The sequence below is a fragment of the Notolepis coatsorum genome, assembly GCF_963971535.1.
Source record: "Notolepis coatsorum genome assembly, chromosome: 3".
Lineage (NCBI taxonomy): Eukaryota > Metazoa > Chordata > Actinopteri > Aulopiformes > Paralepididae > Notolepis > Notolepis coatsorum.
In genome coordinates this window covers 31,496,691-31,522,504 of record NC_140167.1, presented here as the reverse complement: position 1 = coordinate 31,522,504, position 25,814 = coordinate 31,496,691, and the positions used below count along the sequence as shown (strand labels likewise).

General features: G+C 42.1%; 1 protein-coding gene across 1 annotated transcript in view; it reads left to right on the top strand.

Annotated features, from left to right (window-relative positions):
• kif6 (kinesin family member 6) overlaps nt 1-25,814 on the top strand; it is a gene marked incomplete at both ends in the record, with an annotated part of 159,310 nt that overhangs the window by 120,619 nt on the left and 12,877 nt on the right. The window contains one exon of the mRNA XM_084311142.1: nt 24,392-24,497. Within this exon, the coding sequence (XP_084167268.1) occupies nt 24,392-24,497 (106 nt within the window). The remainder of the gene's footprint in view (nt 1-24,391; nt 24,498-25,814) is intronic.

The following is a 25,814-nucleotide window of genomic DNA, read 5'->3' as shown; positions in this document are numbered from 1 at the left end:
GAGATTGTTGTTGACAGAGTTTTGTGAGGTGAGAGGTAGTGAGAGGAGAGGTGAAGGCGAGAAGGTGTTCATTGTGTACTGGACCCTAGACTGGCTGAGAAACCCCCTTGTGTACTGACCCTGGACCGGAAGACAACTGAGTATTGAACAATCCCTTTTTTGTACGAGAGCCTGTTTTTGTGTTTTTGACCAATACAGTCCATTCTAATTTCCCATCGGACTAACACATTTGAATCTAAATAACCTTTGCTAGCCAGTAGCCAGCCCCCAAACTGTAGTGCATGCATCAAGTACTGTACCACCGACATTGGATACGGTACACACATAGTTGTTTACATTAATCATACATGTATCCAGATCCGGCTTTAATTAGGCTTGCCTAGTCTTGTTTATTCTCATATTTTATTAATGTTATCTTGCATGTACCTCCCCTCTCCCTCTGTTGCTATGACTCCAGAATTTCCCTACATAGATTAATAAAGAGCCATCTTATCTTAACTTATTTATCTGTTTAATATACCTTTTTTTTTTTTTTTTTTTTTTTTATTATTGCAAAACAAAACTTATTAAAAGTCAGTACTCAACACACAATGTATAATGAAACTTTCAGTAAAGGTGGTTAAAATATATGCAAGTACAGAAACAGGATAAAACAAAAATAGTCAATAATAACATTTTAACCGTATGCCGTGTATATCCAGCGAAGTTACAATTATATAAATGTTAGTATATAATATACCCCGAATACCTATTTTCTAAAACCCTACACACATATGCTCCAGCTCAAATCCCCCCCTCCCGGACCCCCTCTTGGATAGTACCTCCATTATCCCTCACTCCTAACCAGACATCACCATTATAGGCTAGCTTTTATTCTCTCCACCACTTCTAACCACATTAACATTTTGGATTCATTGAGCCCTAGAATTCTTGCTGTTGATATTTCTTGATATATCACATCAAGATATGTAAGAAACCACACTTTCCGGCACATTTTTTCCGGTTGAAACCAACGTGATGCAATCAGTTTTTTAGCTACTGTGATACCCGATAAAACCAATCTTTTTAGTTGTGGGTTCACTGCAAACTCAAAAACATCATTCAATAGCAATACCGCGGGGTGTACAGGTATATTCCAAAATACGAGTATTGATAATTGTTGGGACACATCTTCCCAGAATGCCTTAACTGGTGGGCAGTCCCAATACATGTGCATAAATGTTCCTTCGTCCCCATTTGTACATTGGGAGCATTTGGAGTTTTGTATAAGCCCCATTTTGCACAGCCTTATAGGAGTCAAGTATGTCCTGTGAATATAGTTCAGATTGATTTGTTGATGATCCGGGTTCCTTGATGTAAGTCGGACATTTGCCCAGGCTCCTTGCCAATCAAAGTCATTTTCCAGGTCTGGTATATCCCTCCTCCAGACATTGTCTAGTTGAAGGGTTTCGTACGAGGACGTTAGTAATTGTGAATAAAAACCTGATACAAAACCTCCCAATGTATTTCTGTCATAGAAAAATTTGTGGTATCTGTGGTGTTCAATTGGTATGTGTAATGGAACACCGTGAGATCTCATACAAAGTTTTAACTGTATGTAAAAAAGCCATGTGGACTCGGTGAGGTTAAACTTTATGCATATTTCGACATAACTACAGAGGCCCTTGTTATAAAAAATATCCCCTAATGAGTGTATGCCTCTTTCTTCCCATACAGGGAATCTTATAGGTCGTTTTCCCATTAAGAGAGCATTGTTATTGAATATGGGAGTGTGATTATGCCATACTTGATTGTTAGGAAATTTCCTTTGAGTTTCCCGCCATGTCCTGATTGCATGGGTTATTATTGGGCCAAATTCTCGCTCACAATGCTTGATTGAAAGTTTAGTGTATGCTATGTCTTTCAATCTCTGTGGGGCTACTATGTTTTCTTCTAATTTTCTCCAAGATACTAAAGCCTCGGGGTCAAACCATATCTTCTTCAATGGTCTTAATGTGAAGGCATTAAAATATTGTAAAAAATCTGGGACTGCCATGCCACCGTCTGCTTTACTTCTCTGTGCGGTGGATCTTTTTATGCGAGGTGGTTTGTTATTCCAAATAAATTTGTATGTGGAGGTTTGTAATCTTTTCCAGTAGCCCTCTGGAGGAGGTAACGGAAGCATTGAGCTGAAGAAATTGATTCTTGGTAATACATCCATCTTAACTATTGATACCCTTGCCTGTACTGAGTTTTTAAGTTTTGCCCACCTGTCCAGGTCGTCCTTGATTTTGTTCTGTATTTTTGTGTAATTGTGCTTCACCGTTTGTCTTATGGTGGGGAATATTTCCACTCCCAAGCATCTGAAATGTTTTACCATCGGTATCGCACCTGGGAGGGTTATATCTTTTTTTGCAGGGGTGTTAAGTGGAAGGAAAGCCGACTTCGGCCAATTTATCTTAAATCCCGATAAATCACCAAAGTTCTCAATCAACTTGAGCAGATGAGGCAATGTGGTGTTGGGGTTTTGCATGAACAATATTACGTCGTCCGCATATAAACTAATTTTTTGTTGTGTGCCCTTGATTACGATTGGTTCTATGGATTGGGATTGTCTTATATATTGTGCTAAAGGCTCTAATGATAAATTGAATAGTCCGGGACTAAGAGGGCAACCCTGTCTGGCAGAGCGTGATACCGGAAAGATTTTGGAGATGATTGTGCCTGTTGTAATCATGGCCGATGGGTCCTTGTATAGTACTTTAATCATATCAATGAAACCTTTTCCTAACCCCATCCTTTTCAATACTGCCCATAGAAACGACCATTCCAACCTGTCAAATGCTTTCATAGCATCCAGGGATAGTATCGCCTTAGGTGTGATGTCCTCTTTGTCTGTATCTAGTACGTGCAGTATTCGCCTTATGTTATCATTGATCAGGCGGCCTTTTATGAAGCCTGTTTGGTCCGTATGAACTAAAGACGTCATATGCTTTTGCAATCTGATGGCTAATATCTTAGAGTACAGTTTGACATCGGTTCCGAGGAGGCTTAAAGGACGGTAACTACCGCATTCAGTGGGGTCTTTGTCTTTTTTGTGAAGAACTGAAATGAGTGCGGTATTTTGGTGTTCGATGAAGCTTCCCTCTTTGACTGAGTATAAGATCATATTTAGTAATAAGGGTCCAAATATGTCCCAGCAAGAAATGTACATTTCTGATGGGATACCGTCAATTCCCGGAGCTTTGCCGTTTTTCATTCCGGATATGGCCTTCTTGAGTTCTTCTAATGTGATCGGTACTTCTAACTGTTTAGCGTCTTCATCTGTAAGTTTAGGGAGAGTAATTTGATTAAGATATGTGTCTAATTTGTCTTGATCAAAGGTCGTTTCTGAGTTATATAAATCGGAGTAGAATTCTTTGAATGTATCGTTTATTATTTTGGGTTCTGTTACTAGAGCTTGTTGTTTCCTAATGGCAGTTATATCTGCAAATTTTGCATTAATTCTTAGTCGCATGGCTAATAGGTGACTAGGTTTAGAACCTTGGAAGTACTGCTGTTGTCTAGTGCTGCGTATTTGCAATTCCGATTTTTGTCTGTACATTGCTTTGATCTCGGTCTTTAGAATGTTAACTTGGTTATCTAGTCTAGTAGAGTTGTTGTATTTTAAAGAATTAAAAAGCGTTGAGTAAAGCGTTTCCATTTCAGACAGTTTTGTGTTTTGATTTTTGCGCAATATGGAGGTAAATCTATCCGAGAAATCCTTGATCATACTCTTTACCGACATCCATAATATTCTGGGATCTTGCACCGAGTTAGCATTAACTTGTAGGAATACTGTGAGAGCTTCTTTAATTTGTGTAATGAATTCCTTGTTGTTAAGCAGCATCGAATTAAAACGCCATCTTGGGGCCCGGGTAGATAATGTACCAAATGTTGCTTTCAGGATTAAGTAGCAGTGATCTGATAGCGCATTGGGTGTCATTTCCACTTCGTATTTATCAAATATTCTCGGGATGCAAAGACGTAATCAATTCTGGATAGTGTGTTGTGTCTCGCCGAACGACAGGAGTACTTGCGGGTCATGGGGTTAAGTGAACGCCATAAATCAGTTACTCCTGTTGATTTCGACCAATCTTTTAATGCTTTAGATGAATTCTTTTGTTCGCTGGAGAAGGAAAGGTAAGTTTTGTCCATCCTTGGGTTCCAAATGGCATTAAAATCCGCACCTATTATGTATGAGTACTCGGGATGGTTTAACATTTCTCCTGTTAGTGAAGTGAAGAAACCCACTTCGTACAAATTCGGGGCATATACCGCTGCCAATGCAATTTTCCTGTTATTGTGTATAATCCTAGCTATAGTTATGCGCCCCTCAGCATCCGACCATACCCCTTTCAATTCGATATTTAATTTGCGTCTGACGACTATGGCTACCCCTCTAGTTCTCGTAGCAAAAGAAGAGTGACCAATATTATGGTATATGTTATCCGCTAACGTATTTATGTCTCCCTCTAAAATGTGCGTTTCGCTTAATAGTGCCACGTCCACATGTTCTTTTTTCATCAGTGTAAGCACGCTTTTGCGCTTGTGTTGTTTGTTTATCCCACCGGTGTTCCATACCATTATATTCAAACTAGCCATAGTCTATGCATGTTTTCGTGTAGTTTTTGGTAATGTTTCTGGAGTATGAAGCTACAATAGATGCACATCCAATTAATGAGGTCCCGTTGAGAGCTGAGCTTAAAAACATATATATATACAAATAAAAATCCCCTATTTTCCCCTCTCCCAGAAAGTCGAACATGCCTGTGTTCCAAGAACACATCCTCCGCGATTGACTTTCTCCCATGGTCCACCGGATTGCCCAACCTGAGCATTGTAATCCTAATTTTCCTATGCTCATTGCCATAGGATCTAACATTTCCATTCTATTGCAATAGAATGTCGCTTTTGGTCTTGCACCTTCCCTTACTGTAATGAAGTATTGTGATAAATAACCTAAAGATAAAAATAAAAAATAAAATAAAAAGAGAATAAACCTTTATCGACATATTCCTTTGAACCCTCCACCAACGTGTGAGGGAAAAAAAAAGGAAAAGATTGTAGATCAGTATTGACACTTAATGTGAAGAACATTGGAAAAGAATAATGTAAGTTACAATATATTTAAAAAATATATAGTAATATTGACACCTTAATGTGAAGAACATTGGAAAAGAACAATGTAAGTTAAATTATATTTAAAAAATATAGGGTGATGAGAAGAAAAAATTTAATAAAATAAAAATCAATGGAAAGATATAGATAAGGAATAAGAGATAAATAATTATCAACGTGGAGAAGCCACTAGAACCGATTTAACTGATTAGATAAGATAGAAAAGCAGCGCCTTTTAGCGCTTCAATGTGCCTTTAATGGAGTGATTACTTAAATTGTTAGAATAACCTTGCTGTGCCCATACGTTTATGTGTGGATAATTTTAAAGTATTATTAAGGGCTGATTGCACTTCATTTAATTTATATATGCTATGTGTATGCACACCGAATGTTATTGTTAGAGTTGTATGCTTCGTTGTCATGGTGCCTTATATTCTAGAAGGTTGTAGAATATACTAGTGCCTAGACTATTTTACTTCGTTGTCATGGTGCCTTATATTCTAGAAGGTTGTAGAATATACTAGTGCCTAGACTATTTTACATTCCAGAATGATCTAAGAGACCCAGGGCATTTGAGCGATAAACCCAGAATATTCCAGATAGATCTTTTTGCATTGATATTTATTTGTCCCCTCAGAGACCAGAGACTGAAATTATAATGTATTATGAATCGTATTATACACAGTAAACATTGTTATAGACGACTTGCATATCGTTTGCTACTTTGATGAACACAGCAATGTTATTCCAACACTGGTGGAATGACCTCATTGATGAAGTTCAAGTTCAAGTTCTTTAATAGTTGTCATACAGAAGTACAGAATACTTTCATACAAAATGCTTCTTACTGTTACGCTCCAGAGACTGTGCTAGACAAGATAGTATCAAATAACATAATAACATAATATAGCATGAATTTAGAAGAAGAAAATGAGGTCACAGTTGTTCGGTATAGACATATGTACAATGTTCTGAGTTACCATATAATATACAATACACAACTATGCAGTGTACTAATGTACAGTACTATCTAGTGCAAAGCAGAAATGGGATGAGGTACAATTTTAGGTACAATTTACAGTAAGGTGTACGAGTTGTAGTGCAATCCTTCATCCATAAATATAAAGTGTGGGGAGTGGGTGCTACAGTGTGTTTGTTTAAAGTGGGTGTGTGCTATGAAGTGTGTGTAGTGGGTGCTGCAGTGTGTTTGTTTAAAGTGAGTGTGTGCGTGTGGATGTGTGTGCTATGTGTGTTTGGTGGTTGTTGTTGTGTAGTGTTCATTCATTGTTCGTTTAGCAGCCTGATGGCCTGGGGATAGAAGCTACTTCTGAGTCTTTCTGTGCTCGCCTTGAGACTCCTGTATCGCTTGCCTGACGGCAGCAGTTCAAAGAGGCAGTTGTTCGGGTGGCTCGAGTCCTTAATAATTCTCTTAGCCTTCCCCTTGCAACGCTTGTAGTAAATGTTCTGGAGGGTGGGGAGCCCCCCTCCGATTGTGCGTTCGGCTGAACGTGTCACTCTTTGTAGTCTGCTTTGGTCTTTTGCAGTGCTATTCCCAAACCAGGAGGTGATGTTGCCGGTCAAGATGCTCTCTATTGTACATGAGTAGAAGTTCTTAAGGATCTTCTGGCTGACTTGGAACTTCCTTAGGCGCCTGAGGAAGTAGAGGCGTTGTCGTGCCTTCTTCACCACACTGTTAATGTGTATGGTCCATTTCAAGTCCTCGGATATGTGGGCTCCGAGGTACTTGAAGCTGTTGACTCTCTCAACCGGTGCCCCGTCGATGCTGAGGGGGCTGTAGTCCTTGACCCCCGACCTCCTGAAGTCCACAATCATCTCCTTTGTTTTGCTGACGTTCAGGGAGAGGCTGTTTTCCTGGCACCATCCCGCCAGGACCTTGACCTCTTCCAGGTAGGCCCTCTCGTCGTTGGCAGAGATCAGGCCCACCACCACTGTGTCGTCAGCAAATTTGACGATTGTATTGCTACTCCGCTGAGCCACACAGTCGTGTGTGTACAGGGAGTAGAGGAGGGGACTCAGAACACAGCCCTGGGGGGCCCCTATGTTGAGGGTGATGGATGAGGAGGTGCAGTTGCCTGCTCTCACCACCTGGGGTCTGCCAGTCAGGAAGTCCAAGACCCACTGGCAGAGGTCATAGCCCAAGCCCAGGTCCCTGAGCTTGGCTATGAGTATGGAGGGGACTATGGTATTGAATGCCGAGCTGTAGTCGATGAATAGCATTCTCACATAGTTCCCCTGCCTCTTGTCCAGGTGTGATGCTGCTGTGTGCAGCACATGGGATATGGCGTCCTCCGTGGACCTGTTGGGGCGGTATGCAAATTGCAGGGGGTCCATGTTGATGGGGAGGGAGGAGCAGATGTAGCCCTTTACTAGCTTCTCAAAGCACTTCATGGCTATGGAGGTGAGAGCTACAGGGCGGTAGTCGTTGAGGCAAGCAGGCTTGGATTTTTTGGGTACAGGGATAATAGTGGACTTCTATGAACACAATAAAGTCATTCCTACACTGGTATATATTTAGAGAGAGGCTTAACTGATTCCGGCATTTCCGTCATGCTTTGGGTTATTTGCTGCATTTTGAATCAGGAAATCCTCAGCATCAAAGGGTGTAAATGGACCTGACCTGCGGCCGTTATTGTCCAAGAATGATAACAGCGCCGGATATGCTAGCCTTGGCTTGTGGCCGGCTGTGTACAGCTTTTGCATCACAACTTTGTATGGTTGACGTCGGATGATGGCCTCTCTGCTCAAATCTTCGTAGATAAATATTGGTTTATCACCATACTTCAGCTTCCCACGTTGGTTGCGAGCATATTTGATGATTTCATCCCTTGTTGTAGTTTTCCGCAGAGTGACAATGATGACTCTCGGCCCGTTGATATTTTGCCCCTGGGAACCAATTCTGTAAACTTGTTCCACTTCTGGCACTTTGTTTGGATCGGAGTTATTCAAAATCGTTGATAACTCGTTTGGAAAGTTGATGTCATCGCAGTTCACTGATTCATCAAGCCCCACAATGCGGATGTTATTCCGCCTGTGGTAACGATGGGTTTCTAGTTGCCTCTCCATCACTTCGTTTTTAAGCAATTTTATTTCCCTCCGGTATTCATCTTTAACTTTTTCCATCTCTTCTCCCATCACTGTCATGATACCTTCGTTCGCCTTGACTGCTTTTGTGTTTTCTGTCACCGAAATCTCCACTGTCGTGATTCGCTCTGACTGTGCATCGAACGCTTTCTTGACTTCTTCTAATTTCTCATCGATGTGATCGAATTTAGCCTCGATGCGATCGAATTTAGCCTCGACGTTTGCCTCGAGCGCCTTGATGTGTGTAATCTGCAGGTTAGACTGTTCTACCATCTGTTCTTTCATCAGGTTAGACTGTTCTACCATCTGTTCTTTCATCAGGTTAGACTGTTCTACCATCTGTTCTTTCATCTGGTTAGACTGTTCTAACTGTTCTTTCATCATGTTAGACTGTTCTACCATCAGGTTAGACAATGTGTTGAAATCGGGTGGATTTCTGCTTACTTCAGTTGACGGCAAATGGTAGATAGATGCAGTGACGTTGGAATCCATAAATCTGGCTGCTCTCCCTCTCACGGAGCTTGAATCTGTACCTTCTTTTATGTTGGTCTCTATTGACTCTCTTTCGGGGACCGTAATCGATGATCCCGGTACGTTGTCCTCTTCCTTCTCCTCCTCGGAGCTTGTCGCCGTCGGCTCAGAACCAGCGACGGTTCGGACGCGTCTATCTCGTTTTTTTACGTCCTGCGCCGTTGAAGTTGCCGTAGTTATTTTCTCTGCCTTCTTTCCACCTTTAACCATATTGTCTTTTGATATGGTTAGTAGAGGGTCTTAACAATACATACGATGTGGTCTATTCTCTTTCTTTACTGTCCAAATAATGTTTTTAAACGAAATTAGCGTTAGTGGGAGCGGAGCAATTGCAAAATGCGTGTGCTACATGTTGTAGCGTAACCGGAAGTCCTGTTTAATATACCTTGTAGTGTTGTAAAAAATATCAAAATATCGAAACATATCGATACTGAATATTTAAAACGGTTTCGATACTCATTTCCCGAAATATCGATACTTTCTGCAGTATCGATACCAGCTGGCTTGCTCGCAGTGTTCTACCGCAAGTTGTTGACAGACAGACGCACGCTGTTGCAGAGCACGCTTGCCCCTCCTCCTCCGCTGCAGCCCTCCCCCTCGCAGACCTGTCTTCAGTTTGTAAACAAAAGATTTTAGCTCCGAATAATGGCCAGTGCAGAGCCTCCGCAACTTGTGCTTGTGGATAAAGAAAACAGCAGAAGTGCTGTTTGGAAGTACTTCGGGTTTGAAGTAAACGACGAAGGAAAATCTAAAGCGTTGTTACAGAGCAGTGCCAACGATACAGCTATTAGCTAACATTAGCTTATGCAAGCTAGCTGGCCACCTTTATAATTACTTCATGGAAACGGAGTAACGTTAAGTCGAGTTCATACTAACTACACTAGTACACGTATGAACTCGACATAACGTTACCCCGTTTCGGGAAAAGCTAAAGATGCCACGATGCCCATTTGCAAGCGTTGTTACAGAGCAGTGCCAACGATACAGCTATTAGCTAACGTTAGCTTATGCTAGCTAGCTGGCCACCTTTATAATTACTTCATGGAAACGGAGTAACGTTAAGTCGAGTTCATACTAACTACACTAGTACACGTATGAACTTGACATAACGTTACCCCGTTTCCATGAAGTGTTTAAGTAGCAGCAATCTTGTTGAAAATGTAACGTTAATAAATGCTCCGAGTCCGAGGCATAGCTCCGGAGAAATTCCAGTATCGTGACAACACTAATACCTTGCTTGTTTGACTGATACATCCAATTCATTACTTTTACTGAAACGTATAGATGTTGAACATTCCTTGGGGGTCAGTGGATAAAACATATGGAGATACAGTGGCAGCCGCAGTGAAAGTTCTCCATCCTGCATCTTGTCCCGCTGCAGCTGCCTCTGTAAGCAATTAGTTCTCAATGTTATACAATAGAATGAAATCAGGATTGTAAGGCAGAACAGCTGTTTTGCCTTCTGACTGCTGAAAAGAGAACCAGATTCATATTTTCCATTCATGGGTTTGAGCAACAAAATAGCGATAGTGCAGCAAACCTTCGTTCAGTGTGAAAGCCGAGTAGGTTTTTTGATTTTGGACACGCAGTGATGAAAGGAGATTGAACATTTTGCCAGTACCCACATATCAACACCGCATATCAAACTTTTGATATGACAACTTCAATTGAGAGTGTTGTTTTCCAGTACTGAGTACCGCCTGTCAGAGGCGTATCTTGTAGAATCTACTCTGTCTTTAGCACTATTGAGTATCTGATGGCATCAGTTCATATTCATCTGTGGTTATATGTTACTCTAATACAATCCATGTTACTCTAATATCGCAACACGTTACTCTAATACCAATACATGTTACTCTAATACCAATACATGTTACTCTAATACCAATACATGTTACTCTAATACCAATACATGTTACTCAAATACAATACATATTACTATAATACTGATACATGATACTCTTAATACAGATACATGTTACTCTAATACAGATACATGTTACTCTAATACAGATACATGTTACTCTAATACAGATACATGTTACTCTAATACAGATACATGTTACTCTAATACAGATACATGTTACTATAATACAGATACATGTTACTCTAATACAGATACATGTTACTCTAATACTAATACATGTTACTCTAATACAGATACATGTTACTATAATACTGATGCATGTTACTCTAATACGATACATATTACTATAATACTGATACATGTTACTCTAATACAGATACAAGTTACTCTAATACCAATATGTTACTCTAATACAGATACATGTTACTCTAATACAGATACAAGTTACTCTAATACAATATATGTTACTTTAATACAATACATATGACTATAATACTGATACACGTTACTCTAATTGTTACGGCGGCGGTAGCTGAGCCCAATAGCAGAACACACAGGGAGAGGGAGAATGGAGCGTTTTAGGTTTGTTTATTCTAGGGATGTTCGATATTGGCTTTTTTACCGATATCCAATATACCGATATTGTCCAACTCTTATTTTCCGATACCGATATATGCAGGCGCCCATGCCTCTGATCCATATGAAAAGACTGACATAACATACGTTTCCAAAATCCTGGGCCCTCATTTATCAACTATTCTTAGAAATTGTTCTATTTTCATACGTAAGCACAGAATTTAGAATGTGTGCACGCACAAAAAAAACAGGATTTATCACACGTGCATACACAGGTCCTACGCACACCTGTCTTGATAAATATCACTTTGATCCCACGTTGGAGCTCGTGCATGGTTTTAAGTATTTGCATACCAGAACCGCCCCGATTATCCATATATGGTCATGAAACACCCCCATGGGATGTGAAATAATGGTCTAACCCGAGCGAACTCTGAGAGACTTCACTGAGAGCGAGATTGATCACCGAGGTCCAACCAACAAATTGAACGTATACACAGCATTTCCCGTTGTGAACAATCTTATTTGGAAACATGACACACAGAATAATAGTATTTAGCGTTTTATTTTAAACAATATTTAATCGTATGATTATAGATATTTTTAGAGAATAAATAAATCCAATGAAGTTGCCAAGTTCACAGACAACTCCGCTGAGGAGGAGGGAGCGTGTAGACTATCTTCGGTGCGCCGGGAGCCAAGGGTGTTGACTGACCCAGTCCTGCTACAGAACCAGCACATTGACAGAAATAAATGACAAGCTGACCCGACATTAAGCACTGTAATGACTGAAATGAAATCAATTTCAGCAGGCCAACTCTGCGCTCTACAATGCCTAGTATGTGCGCTCGTCATGAGCCCGTGGTTCTGGTCAGTCATTATGGCTTCAGTGGATAACCCTAATCTGCATTTAAGTGATGTTTTAGATACCCCAGTAATAACATTACAATTGAATTAAATACAATTAGGCCTGAATGAGACGCGGCCACCGGCACATTATCAGCCAAAATGCGCATCGCAGATTATCTGTACATTGACCGAGTGGAATCCCGTTCACATTACTGGATTTGTTTATTGATGGAGCATTGAAAGCTATATGGGTACAGTCTATATATTGCTCCGATGATGTTGGGTAACCTGGCGTAAAATCCTCTCTGGCCTCCTGTTATTGATATATGGATATTGTATATGGTTGGTGGGGTTGGGGAAATTAGACATCCAACACTGCGTTTTGCTCCACGCTCCAATGTGGGTCTCAAATTGCGGTACAAATCAAGGAGAATGTGTCTCAGGTAGCGAACTCTACTTAATATTATTATGTTCTCTCTCTCTGCAAATAGACCCTATATCTCTGAAAACATCTGAGCGCACACCGGAGAAGTATTCCTATAATAACGCTATGAACCAGGCTGAATTCATTCGGAAATACCTATTCCACATGCTATTTAGGGTTTGGCAATAATTACACTACTATCGCTATTTCACAATGAACTATAATGAATTACGGTTCATACAGAACACGCGCCAGTGTCGGGAGTAATGCACGGAAGCTTATTTCCGCATTGAAACATGCATGAAACTGATGAGCGCATATGCCGTCCGTCTGCAGTATCATTTTCTACCACCGGGCGTCAGGTACGCATGCTCCGAGCTGTGCGTAGATATAAGCACAAAGTCAAACTGATCGTGGATTATAGGAGAGGACAGCAGGAGACGCACACACCACTGATGATTAACAGGGCTACCGTGGACAGGGTGAGCAGCTTCAAGTACCTGGGGGTCCACATCTCAGAGGACCTGACATGGTCAACACACATAGACACAGTAGTAAAGAAGGCGAAACAGCGTCTCTACCACCTGAGACAGTTAAGGAAGTTCAGAGTATCGGGAAAGATACTCCAGTCCTTCTACTCAGGAGCTGTAGAGAGCATCCTGACCGGAAACATCACTGCCTGGTATGGAAACAGCACGGCACAGGACAAGAAGGCCCTACAGAGAGTGGTGCGCTCAGCCGAGCGTACCACGGGTATTGCACTACCCCCCCTGCAGGTTCTATACAACAAGAGGTGCAAATCCAGAGCCTGCAGGATCATGAAAGACCCTCACCACCCCAATAACAGCCTGTTTCAGCTGCTGAGGTCAGGCAGACGCCTGCGAACCCCAGCTACTAGGACAGAGCGGCTTAGGCTCAGCTTCTTCCCCCAGGCCATCAGAGCCATGAACAATGAACATTGAGTGCTCAGAACATTGAACTGTCCACACACAAGCACACATGAACACACACACGACACGCACACTGTGCACGCTCACACACGAGCAGCCACTTAACACTTTAACATGAGCGGGCACACACTCATGTCGCACACACGCACACTTATGGCCAAAGGAAAGGACACTTTAAATTAGAATAACAGGAACAGTGTATTGCACTACCAAAGCTAACTAGCATGTCCCATATGCTCTGTAAATAACTATGTACAGATACCGAGATGTCACTCCCTGTTACCTGTTACTGCACAATGTTGTTTTCTTCTTTTGATTCTATTATATGTACCACTGTATTGCACATCGTTGCGGGCAAGACCACCCGCATTTCATTGTATACCTGTATGCCGTGACAATTAAAACTCTTGACTTGACTTGACTTGAAGTTCACGTTCAAATTGATAAATCCCACACTTTGCTTAGAAATGGTCGTACACACGGGTTAAGCACATATCTGTGCGTACGCAACGTTGATAAATGAGGGCCCTGGTCTTCGTTTTCCAACTTATGTTTCGTCTCAATAATTCTTTATGGTTCCAGAACGCTCTCTTGGCAATTCCGGTTCTTCTCTTAATGTCCATGTTAGCTCTTCCACCTTCACTGATCCAAGGTACATGTACTCCTTCACTTGTTCAAGTTTTTCTCCATCCACCTGTATTTTACAAACAGTTCCTGGTGTTTTTTCTATGATCATTACTTTTGTTTTCTTTGTGTTTAGCGACATTGCATAGTTTTTACATTCGACATTCAGCTTATTCATCATGTCCTGTAGATCTTCTTGACAGTTACAGACTATAACATATCTTATGTTGGTGATGTTCTCTTCGCCAAGTTTTACTCCTTTCCCTCCTCTCAGACCTTTTTTCATCAGTGATTCACTGTACATATTAAAGAGTACAGGGGACAAGATTCAGCCTTGTCTTACACCCTTCTCCACCAGGAAGTATCTTGATTTCTCCTTTTCTATTCTAAGATTAGCCTTCTGCCTCCAGTATGGCAATTATTCTTCGGTCAGAAACTGGTATTTAGAATTCTGTCGAAGGCCTTGTCGAAGGCCTTCGTGAAATCGATGAAGCAAATATACAGCTTCTTCTGTTGGTCTATTGATTTTTTCGCCAATGATTCTGAGTTGGCAGATTGCATCTCTTGTTCCTTTTCCTTTGCAGAAATCCATTTGGCTATCCGAGAGGTGATGTTCAATTATGGGTTCTATTCTGATACATGTTACTCTAATACCGATACATGTTACTCCAATACTGATACATGTTACTCTAACCTCTTAACATCCAAGGGCATCCACATGTGGGCCCTCTTGAGGACGATTCGCAACGCGCCACTTTGCCGACCTCTAGTGGCTCGGGTGTGCATTTATTTTAATACAATATATATAGAATTAAAGCCATATTTGTTGCCTGTCGATTGCCGTTTCAGGCGACAAAATCCGCTCAGCGGTTCTCGAGTTACATGCCGATATGTGAGGCATGCGCCAAAGTACACGGCAGAGTCAGATTACCCTACAGCTTAACAGGCTAATACCGTTACACGTTACTATAATACAATATATGTTACTCTAATACATATTACTGTGCGTAGGAACGAAAATAGAACACTTTCTATGCAAATGAGGGCCCAGATCTCCGACGACCTACGGTGGACCTACAACATGGAGGTCATGCTCAAGAAGGCCCACCAGCTCCTCTACCCCCCTGCAGTGCCTCAGGAAGTGTGGCATAAGCACGCAATGGCTTGTGAACTTCTAACCATGCACCGTAGAGAGCGTACTGACGAGCTGTATCACTGTGTGGTATGGCAACACCACCACTCTGGATAAGAAACCCATCCAGAGGGTCGTGAGGGTCGGGGGGGGGGGGGGGGTCAGATCCATACTGGACCTGTCCCATGGAAGGTTCAGAATGTTGACCGTCAACCACCTGTTAAGCGCTGTCAGAGTGGGAGACTGGTTCACCTCCATAGACCTGAAGGATGCGTATTTCACATCCCGATCTTCCCTCCTAGGAAATACCTACGCTTCCTGTTTCAGGGCTTAGCGTACGAGTACCAGAGGCTGCCGTTCGGCTACTCTCTGCCTCCTCGCATCTTCACCAAGTGCGTGGAGACCGCGCTGGGGCCTCTGCGTCGTCAGGGGATACGAATTGTATTCTACCCTAGACAACGTTCTGGTCCTCAGCCGGTCAGAGGAGATCGCCAGGTCTCATACCAGGCAGGTGGTGGAATTCCTCACCAGCCTGGGTTTTGCTGTAAACTGGAAAAAGAGTACTCCTCTTCCCAGTCAACAGGTGGAGTACTTGGGCTTAATTCTAAGCTCAAGGTCTATGTGGGCATCCCTCTCAGAGCGGCGGCGAGAGGATATTCTCGGCGCGCTCGGGAGGTTCCGTCCTGGCAGGACGGTTACGGCGCTGTCCGTGATGCGCCTGCTCGGGATTATGGCATCTGCTCAAGCTGTGGTCCCTCTTGGCCTCCTCTTCATGAGGAGGATACAGAGGTGGGTTTTTCAGTATGAAAATAGACCCTGTGAGTCAAGTGGAAGCAGCTGAAGGTTCCCATGTCAGTACTGGGGGACCTCGCCCTCTGGGGGGGGCCTGGGGCCCTCACCAGCGGGGTCCCCATGGGCAGCAGGCTGTCACACGTCACGGTCTTCACCGACGCCTCCCTCACGGGATGGGGGGGACGTGTCGGACCGACGCAGTAGGGGGCAGCTGGCAAGGACCATGCTGCCCGGTCTGCACTACATATCAATGTGTTGGAATTGAAGGCAGTGCTTCTAGTCCTCGGACAGCTCGGCCATCATGTGATGGGCGAGCATGTTCTGATCAGGACGGACAGCATGACGTCAGCGTCGTATATCAACAGACAGGGAGGAGTACGCGTCCCGATTCGGTCCGTGGCCGCCCGGGATTCTATACGCGTTCCCCCCCATACACCGGATAGCTCAGCTGTTGGGGCGGGTACGTCAGGAGCACAGGACTTTGATCCTGGTCGCGCCGGACCGGGGCACAACTGTGTGGTTCCCGGCCCTGATTCAGCTCTTGGTGGCCCCGCCATGGCCTGTTCCGTGGTCACCGCGGGCCCTCTCTCAGGCACGCGGAACACTGTTTCTGCCTCCTGTTCTGGGGCAGCCTCTAATGGCTTGGCTGCTGAAAGGGTGAATCTGGAGGGGATGCGTCTTAACTCTACTGTGGTTAACACCATCCAGAACATGCGCGCTCCGTCCACTACCGCGGTTTACGCAGGGAATTGGCGTATGGTTCGAGAGTGGTGTGAGGTTGGGGGCCTGGGCCCGGTCATGCCCCCTGGACTCAGTTCTGTCCTTTCTCCAGTCTATCCTGGATGCTTGTATCCTTTCGGCAAGCAACAAGCCCTTCCGCGTTGCTCCGATTGGCCGAGCGTGCGCATGCGCATGAGCCGCGACAAGCCACTCAGCCAGGCAGGAATACTAAGCTCCGCTTAATGCAATTTATACAAATGGAAGTATTGATTTCGACGTAACGAATCATTTAAAATATATACCGTTAACTGGAATATGTTGTTTCTTTACACATATGTTGGATTATGTAATTGGGTTGTCATGACAAACCAATAAAAAATCGCGAATTAACCGGTGGCTACAACAACACACAGTAACTACATGCATCATTGTTTACAATGAACGGTGGGGCTAATCGAAAGGACTGGACACGGACGCGTTAAACAGCAATCAATTAATTTAATATAACAGTCCGGGTCTGTGTTTGTTTGTGTCTGTAGATCGTTGGTGAACAACTAACTTTAGGTTAGTTTAACTTGTCCGTGTCCAGTCCTTTCGATTAGCCCCACCGTCATGCGTATGCGCGCGCTCGGCCAATCAGAGCAACGCGGAACGGCTTGTTGCTTGCCGAAAGGATACAAGCATCCTGGATAGGCGGTCGGCCTAGACAGTGAAGGTATACGCCGCAGCTATATCTTCTTGTCATGTGGGCTTTGAGGGCAGAACACTGTTCTGACACCCTCTCGTGGGACGTTTCCTGCTTGGCGCACGGCGTCTCAAGCCTGTGGAATGTGCTCTGTCTCCGAGTCTGGACCTCCAACTGCTCCTGGAAAGGCTGTTGGGGGCACCGTTTGAGCTTCTTGAGCAGGCGCCATTGGATCGTCTGTCATAAGACCGCGTTCCTTTTGGCCATCACCTCCGCTAAACGCGTGGGTGAGCTGTGTGGGGACGTGACCACTCCCTGTGTCTTGTAGGCACGCACGGGAGTAGGCGTGGTCACGTGCAAGTGACGTGCATGTGCAATTTTTTCACACGCACAGTAGGTGCGAGGAGATGACATCTCATAATGGCCATAATCAGCCAGTATTCATATAACTAGGGTTATAGGATAACCTTTGTTCTCCCTCCTGCGATCCGGTCACCGGTACCGCAGCATACAAACAAACACCAGTACAAGAACACTTTCTACCCACAGGCAGTACGCCTGATGAACAGTTAATCCACTCATTACTGGACTCAAATACTGCTACAATGCTCAGACACTTTACTGCACCCTTGTGCATCAATATAATGTGCAATTATCTTTAACTTGTCTAATGTGTACTTATTTTTATTTACTTATGCTTATGTTATTGCACATACCACAGACAGTTTATTGTATATAAATACCTGCTTTTAATTCTGTTAATTGTTGTTTTTTATTCCTTTATGCTGTGGAGCAAACGGGAGAGTAAGAATCCCACTGTACTTGTTGCATATGGCAAATAAATCTGAATCTGAATCTGAACCAGTGTTCGTATCTATCTAATCATTCCTCTCAACCTTGCGTGCCACGGGACGTAAACAGCCGAAGCGAAAGTTAATTTATTTTCTATACACAGTAGCCAATGACTGTTGTATGCCATAACTTAATGTGGTCTACAGCCACCCCAGTGAACAATTAAAATCACATCACAGAAGCCAAAGTAACCAACACAGTGTAATGTTATCGTTTGTTCCAGCAGGCAGGGTCAAAACTCACGTCCCTGGCACAAGCTGTTGTATTTATACAGTAAAACACAGCATATCACACTTTTGATATGACAACTTTAATGCTTCAATTGAGAGCGTTGTTTGCCAGTACTGAGTACCGCCTGTCAGAGGCGTAACTTGTAGGATCGGCTCTGTCTTTAGCACTATTGAGTATCTGATGGCATCAGTTCATATTCATCTGTGGTTATATGTTACTCTAATAGGATGCACGTTATTCTAATACCAATACATATTACTCGAATACCAATACACGTTACTCTAATACCGATATATATTATTACTCGAATACCAATACACGTTACTCTAATACGTTACACGTTACTCTAATACCAATACATATTATTACTTGAATACCAATACACGTTATTCTAATACCAATACACGTTACTCTAATACCGATACACGTTACTCTAATACGATACATGTTACTCTAATACCGATACACGTTACTCTAATACGATACATGTTACTCTAATACCGATACATGTTACTATAATACCAATACACGTTACTCTAATACCAATACACGTTATTCTAATACCGATACACGTTACTCTAATACCAATACACGTTATTCTAATACCGATACACGTTACTCTAATACCGATACATGTTACTCTAATACCGATACATGTTACTATAATACCAATACATGTTACTATAATACCAATACACGTTACTCTAATACCGATACACGTTACTCTAATACGATACAGGTTACTATAATACCAATACACGTTACTCTAATACCAATACACGTTATTCTAATACCGATACACGTTACTCTAATACGATACAGGTTACTCTAATATGATACATGTTACTCTAATATGATACATGATACTCTAATATGATACATGTTACTCTAATACAGGGGTCAGCAACCTTTTTGACATGGAGTGCCTGTTTGAAATATAGTTGTAACTAGTGTGCCTCAACAATATTCCATGCATCATAATTTTTTTTCTCATAATCAGGTATTTTTAATGATAATTTTTACATTATTACATCATTATTGTTATTGTTATTATTAACAATATTATTATGATGGTTGTATCAACCCTAAATCTGAGTTGGGGGGGGGGGGGGGGGGGGATGCAATGCAGACAAACGGCTGCATACAGTGCGACCATTTCACTCACATTTGCCCATTCATTTTTGGACACATCACACACCATCTGTGTGTGTACTGTACGTGTGCTGTCATAGCTCCACCTACAGGCCTAATGGAGAACACCAGGAGAACACCAGGATGTGAATGGAAGGTGAATGTGAGGTATATCGTGTAAATAGGTTTTGATTGATCGCAAGACTACACTGTAAAAAAATAAATAATAATAAGTTACCAGAACTTAAAAATATTGAGTTCAGTTACTGTGCATTAATGTTTTCAGTTTTCAATACATAAGAAGTTAACAGAAAAATAAGTACACAACCACATTATTTCAACCTAATAAAACTATGTTTATTGTCATTGTTTTAAGAACACAGGTTGACTTGGTAATACTCACATTTAGAGTAAAAAAAATGGCTTTTAACATGTGCAATGTTCAATGAAATAGACAAATAAATAATAAAATGTGTTGATTAATCCCACTGGTCACAATGGTGACCGTAATAATGTTTTTGTTATAAGGCTCTGCAAATATTACTGAATGATGTAGCAATGTATTTCCAGCTAAATTGAAATAATAAACAAATAAAGGGTCTCAATTAAATATGTGGTAGTAAAAAGAACCTGTGGGAGGATTTCAACAGGATAAATGAGACAACAGTGCAAAATAGTTCACTATAATAAAAAAAAAAAAAAAAAAAAAGTTTAATGCTGCCCCCTGTGCCTATGAAAATGCCCCCGCGTGCCTATGCAGGCACGCGTGCCTAGGGTTGCCTACCCCTGCTCTAATATGATACACGTTACTCTAATATGATACATGATACTCTAATATGATACATGTTACTCTAATATGATACATGTTACTCTAATATGATACACGTTACTCTAATACAGATACATGATACTCTAATACAGATACATGTTACTCTAATATGTTACACGTTACTCTAATACAGATACATGATACTCTAATATGATACACGTTACTCTAATACAGATACATGATACTCTAATACAGATACATGATACTCTAATACCGATACACGTTACTATAATATGATACATGTTACTCTAATACTGATACACGTTACTGTAACACCAATACACGTTACTCTAATACATTATTTTAAATACACGATTTACTGCTATCTACTGTAAATACACTATTTAGCCTGGTGTCAGGCATGCCATCCATCACCAGTGTTGGTATCTATCTAATCATTCCTCTCAACCTTGCGTGCCACGGGACCTAAACAGCCGAAGCGAAACTCGATAAATTTGTTCTCAATACAACATCAGCTCGTCTGTGTTCACTACCCTGCAATCACACACCTCGGCGAGTCACTGTTTGGAAACGTCTGAATCCTGGCTGTTGAAAGTAGCCCATTCTTCCCTCTCCTAAATATTGTACATGGCATCGGCGGACGTCCTCTAACAGCCTCTGTAGTGAGGGGGGGGGGGGGGAGAGAGAAAGGCCCTGATGAGTTGCAGGACCTTGAGATCAGAATGGCCCGTTTGTTTTAAGTCCTCCTCTCGTGTAAACGTAGCATGTTTCTATCCCGCCGATGCCGGAGCGGAAAACGAGACCGCACGTCGTTGTGCCTGCATCGGATACGCTTTGGACGGTTGCCCCACCCTCCTTGGCCGTCTTTTCCAGTGGCTGCTCGCAGAGTTTGAAGAACCAATGTTTGGACTATCATCTAGTGATAGTTTATCAACAGGCCGGCTCAGTGGAACCCTAGCACACTTTTATGTAAATAGTTTTCTTTGACTGGACCCGTATTTTAAACACCAGGAGTTCAGCTCAAATGTAGAACTGTTTGAGTGCCTGGAGCATCAGCCTGAGTATAAACTGTAGGAGGGGGATCGCCACATGGGCCATGGCCTTGGTTGTAGCCTCGGTAGGTGAGTTGGGAGGAATAAAATGGATGCAATAAAATATCTGGTAAAGCCAGATGCAACACTCAAATATAATTTTTTGCATCTAATAATTCCCTTTGTTGCTCCTTTGGTATTGTGTGTTGCTCTCCCTCCTGTGCCTCTCAGTTCACATCACATGTCGCCCGTCCGTCCCACATCTCTCGCTCAAAGAAAACAAACTCTCCACCTCCTCCTTCGGGACTTTGGGCACTCAATAGGATTGCTAACAAAGGAAAACGCATTGCTTCTTTGCATCTGTAAATACAATGTGCAAAGTAAAGCACATGGCTACTTTATTTATTTGTTTTATAAAAATATTTATTACCCAGGGACAATGCACATCAATCAACACTTTCAGTTTCCACATCAATGTAAATGTGCTAGAGTTAGCTAATGAGCTAGTTTTCATCCGTAGTCCCTGCCTAACATGCATGTATTTTTGGTAAACAATATGCACAAAAGAAAGCACATGGCTACTTTGCATAGGTAAACAATATGCACAAAAGAAAGCACATGGCTACTTTGCATAGGTAAACAATATGCACAAAAGAAAGCACATGGCTACTTTGCATAGGTAAACAATATGCACAAAAGCAAGCACATGTCTACTTTGCATAGGTAAACATGTGCAAAAGAAAGCACATGGCTACTTTACATAGGTAAGCAGCAATATGCACAAAGGACATGTTTGCACTGAATTGAATCAGTCGTATCACACTGCACCGTATTGCATCGAGACAGGGCTCAAGTTAGTTATTTAGAGAAAGAAACAGCCTGGTCTCTTACCAGACACTCACTTACCAGATACCAGTTTCCTCTCTGTGCGTTCAGTAGAAAGCTATCTGGTTGCACGTTAGCCTAGCTTAGCACAATGAATGATTTTATTTTATTTTATTAGGGATCCCCATTAGCTGGTGCCATAGCAACCAGCTAGTCTTCCTGGGGTCCACACAAAAAAACAAACAAAAACAATTATTATTGCAAAAACAAAATTATTAAAAGTCAGTACACACAATGCATAATGAAACTACTGTAACAATTTGAGGCAGGTTATTCCAAAGAGTTAATGCTCTAAAAATAAAAGATCTCCTTAAAGCGTTGGTTTTAGGACCTGGCAATTCAAGCTGCCCACTACTGGAACCTCTAGTGTAATGCTCGTGCACAGTATTACTAAAAACAATCTGATTATGTATAAAAACAGGAGTTTTACTGCTCATGACCAACTTGAACAGCACAAGTATATTAAAAGACAATCGATTTTCAACGTTAAGCCAAGAGAGGCTGCAGAATGGAAGCGAACAGTGCCGGTTAGCCTAGTGTTGGATTCTGGCAATCATCCAATCTCATCTCATCATCTCCTTCGTCTCTCTCTCTGTTGTGCGTTGTGTTTTTCTTGCAACCCCTGATAGTACATCCATAGTCATAAGAAACAACACTGCAACTTGATCTCTTTCCTTAGATCCTCATGTTTATTCTTATAAACATAGCCTCGTCATCAGATGTAAACCAGTTCTGTATTGTCATTGTTCAGTCTTAATTCTCTTCTCTCCGTCTCCTGTCATTAGTCCGATGGTTCTGGGCCTCGTCGTAGCCAACCACCATATCTGCTAGTGATGATGTGTCATCTTCTCCATTGCTGCCCCCCCCCCCCCCTTTTGCGAGGGGAGGAGGGAGCCGTTTCAAAGTCTCTGATCAACGCTTCTCCTCTGTGTGTCGTAGCTCAGTCTAACTTACACCCGGAATAACTCACATTATATTATTCTCGCCATAGCAACGACAGGCCCGCCCCTCTCCTTGTTACTATGTGACGCGCTGTCTTTGACCACAGCTATTTGACCCAGATCACTATAGCAACGGCAATGTTGATATTATCCCCCCTCTGTGGTTACACTGCTATGTGATGCCAGCGCTGCTGTAGACACTTGACCTTGATGCTGTGTCTATCAGCTGTTGATGTTAAACAGCCTTATCTGTGGTGTTAGTCTGCTACAACACACTCTCTGACTGCCAGCTACTTTTAAGATCTATAGATCCGTCTGAGTAGACGCTGTCACACACCGATATATATACATTATATACATATTGAAAAACATAGACATCCTTCACTAGGCATGTCCAACTAACACCTCTCCCGAAGGCTAACCGGCACTGTCCGCTTCCATTCATTGCCCTATCTTCTTGTCTCTCTCTGGAGAAGACGGTAAGCTACAGTAATTTCCCAAAATGTTGGTGTGTTCCTTTAAGGTCCCCAGTTTGCACTGAATTAGGAAAATCTGCTTTTAGCTTCTGTGCCCCTGACACGTGGAATGTTTTGCAAAGCACCTTAAAACTCAATACTTTAGTATCCATTGGTCAGTTTAAAGTCAGTCTGTAACTGTTTCGGTTGGTTTGAATTGTTTAATTAATTGACTTTTGTTTTTATGTTTTTGTATTATGTGTTGTTCCTCTCGACGTCATTGTAAATGAGAACCTGCTCTCAATGATCTTTCGAGCTTAAATAAAGATTGAATAATAATAAATAATAATAGCTTCATTTTATATAGCGCCTTTCAAAAGACCCAAGGTCGCTTTACAATACATAGGGGGGAAAATAACAAAAGTAACAAACATAGTGGACAGACACAACATAAAAAGTGAGAAATTAGGGGTTATGAATGAATGAATGTGTGTGTGTGTGTGTGTGTGTGTGTGTGTGTGTGTGTGCACTGTAATGAGTAACCAGGCAGTGTGGCAGAGACATAAGATGTCCTCAAAAGTACTGCACGCACCTCTGTCAATATTTGAATCCTATATACAGTATGTGGCATCTATACTTTGTGGATTCAAGGAGAGTATTTAAAGTCTGTGTGTGTGTGTGCAGGTTGGAGGAGTTGGTCAAGGCCTTTCTGGAGGACCCCGATCCTGAGGTCACACTGGCCTTAGGAGCAGACATGAGAAAAATTCATTATTGTTTCTCTCTACTGAAGGTACTGAAATCTCTCTCTCTCTCTCTCTCTCTCTCTCTCTCTCTCTCTCTCTCTCTGTCTCTGTCTCTCTCTCTCTCTCTCTCTCTCTCTCTCTGTCTCTCTCTCTCTCTCTCTGTCTCTCTCTCTCTCTCTCTCTCTCTCTCTCTCTCTCTCTCTCTCTCCCTTCATCTCTCTCTCTATATCTCTCTCCCTCTCTCCCTCTCTCTGTCTCTCTCATCTCTCCCTCTCTCTCTGTGTCTCTCCCTTCATCTCTCTCTCTCCCTCTCTTTGTATCTGTCTATCGATATATTGTATAGGGTTTTGGAAGCTGACCATACATACAGGGCAAGCCACCATACATACAGGTTTTTAGTTAAAGTTACCATATTATGCTTTTTATATTTTATTATTAATATAATAATAATAACAACAATAATCACTCTTCCTGAACCGCTTCAAATGACTTATTCTTAGTCCAGCCTTTTCTTCCGTTACATATCTACGCCACTATCAGAGTTTCTGTTATCCAGCAATTTTTTTTGAACATCTGTTGAAGTCTGACATAATTAAAATCTCTCCGGTCATAATATCCTGTGAAAATAATTCCCTCTTATTTCTATTTGGTTACCAGGTAACGTACGTCCACTAAAAGTGCTTGTTTTTGCCACTGAAACAGAAATCTAGCTCAAACAAACAGCAGTCTCGCTCTGAAATCCTGTGAGGCGTGTGCGTGTGTGCGTTTACCTTTCGACGCAGCTGGATTCATGAGGTGCGTGCGTGTGAGCCAGGAAAACAAATGAGGATTCTATATACTAGAGTAATGTTACCACTAAACATTTGTTGTGTTGGAATACAGCTACCTTAGCATTATCTAAAAGATAAAAACAATGTTTCGTGTTTGTGCATTTCCGGTCTGGTCTGACTCTGACTTTACGTGTCTCCGTTCTTTATCTTTTCCCACCAAAGCGGTTTACTAAACTGTTTCTGACAACATTTTAGGCAAGAAGTAAGATCGTAATGGATCTGATCTGCAATGGCTAGTTTTACAGTTTGATCTGAATTTTGTGAACCAGGAAGTGCAGCAGCACAGGGCAGTAGCAGCTCATTTTCACAGGAGCCAAAACGTCTTGTTCGAGGTTGACTGAGCCTGCCTGCTGAGTCAGTCTGTACAGCTGTAACTAGTTGCTTTTTAACCATAAAAACATGCAAATGTTTGTAAATAGACCACGGAAATGAAAATATTAAACTGGGAAATGGCCATAATATGGACTCTTTAAAAGATGGTTTGGAAGTATTTTTCGCTGCCACAGAAAATCTCACGACCATCACTGGAGATCC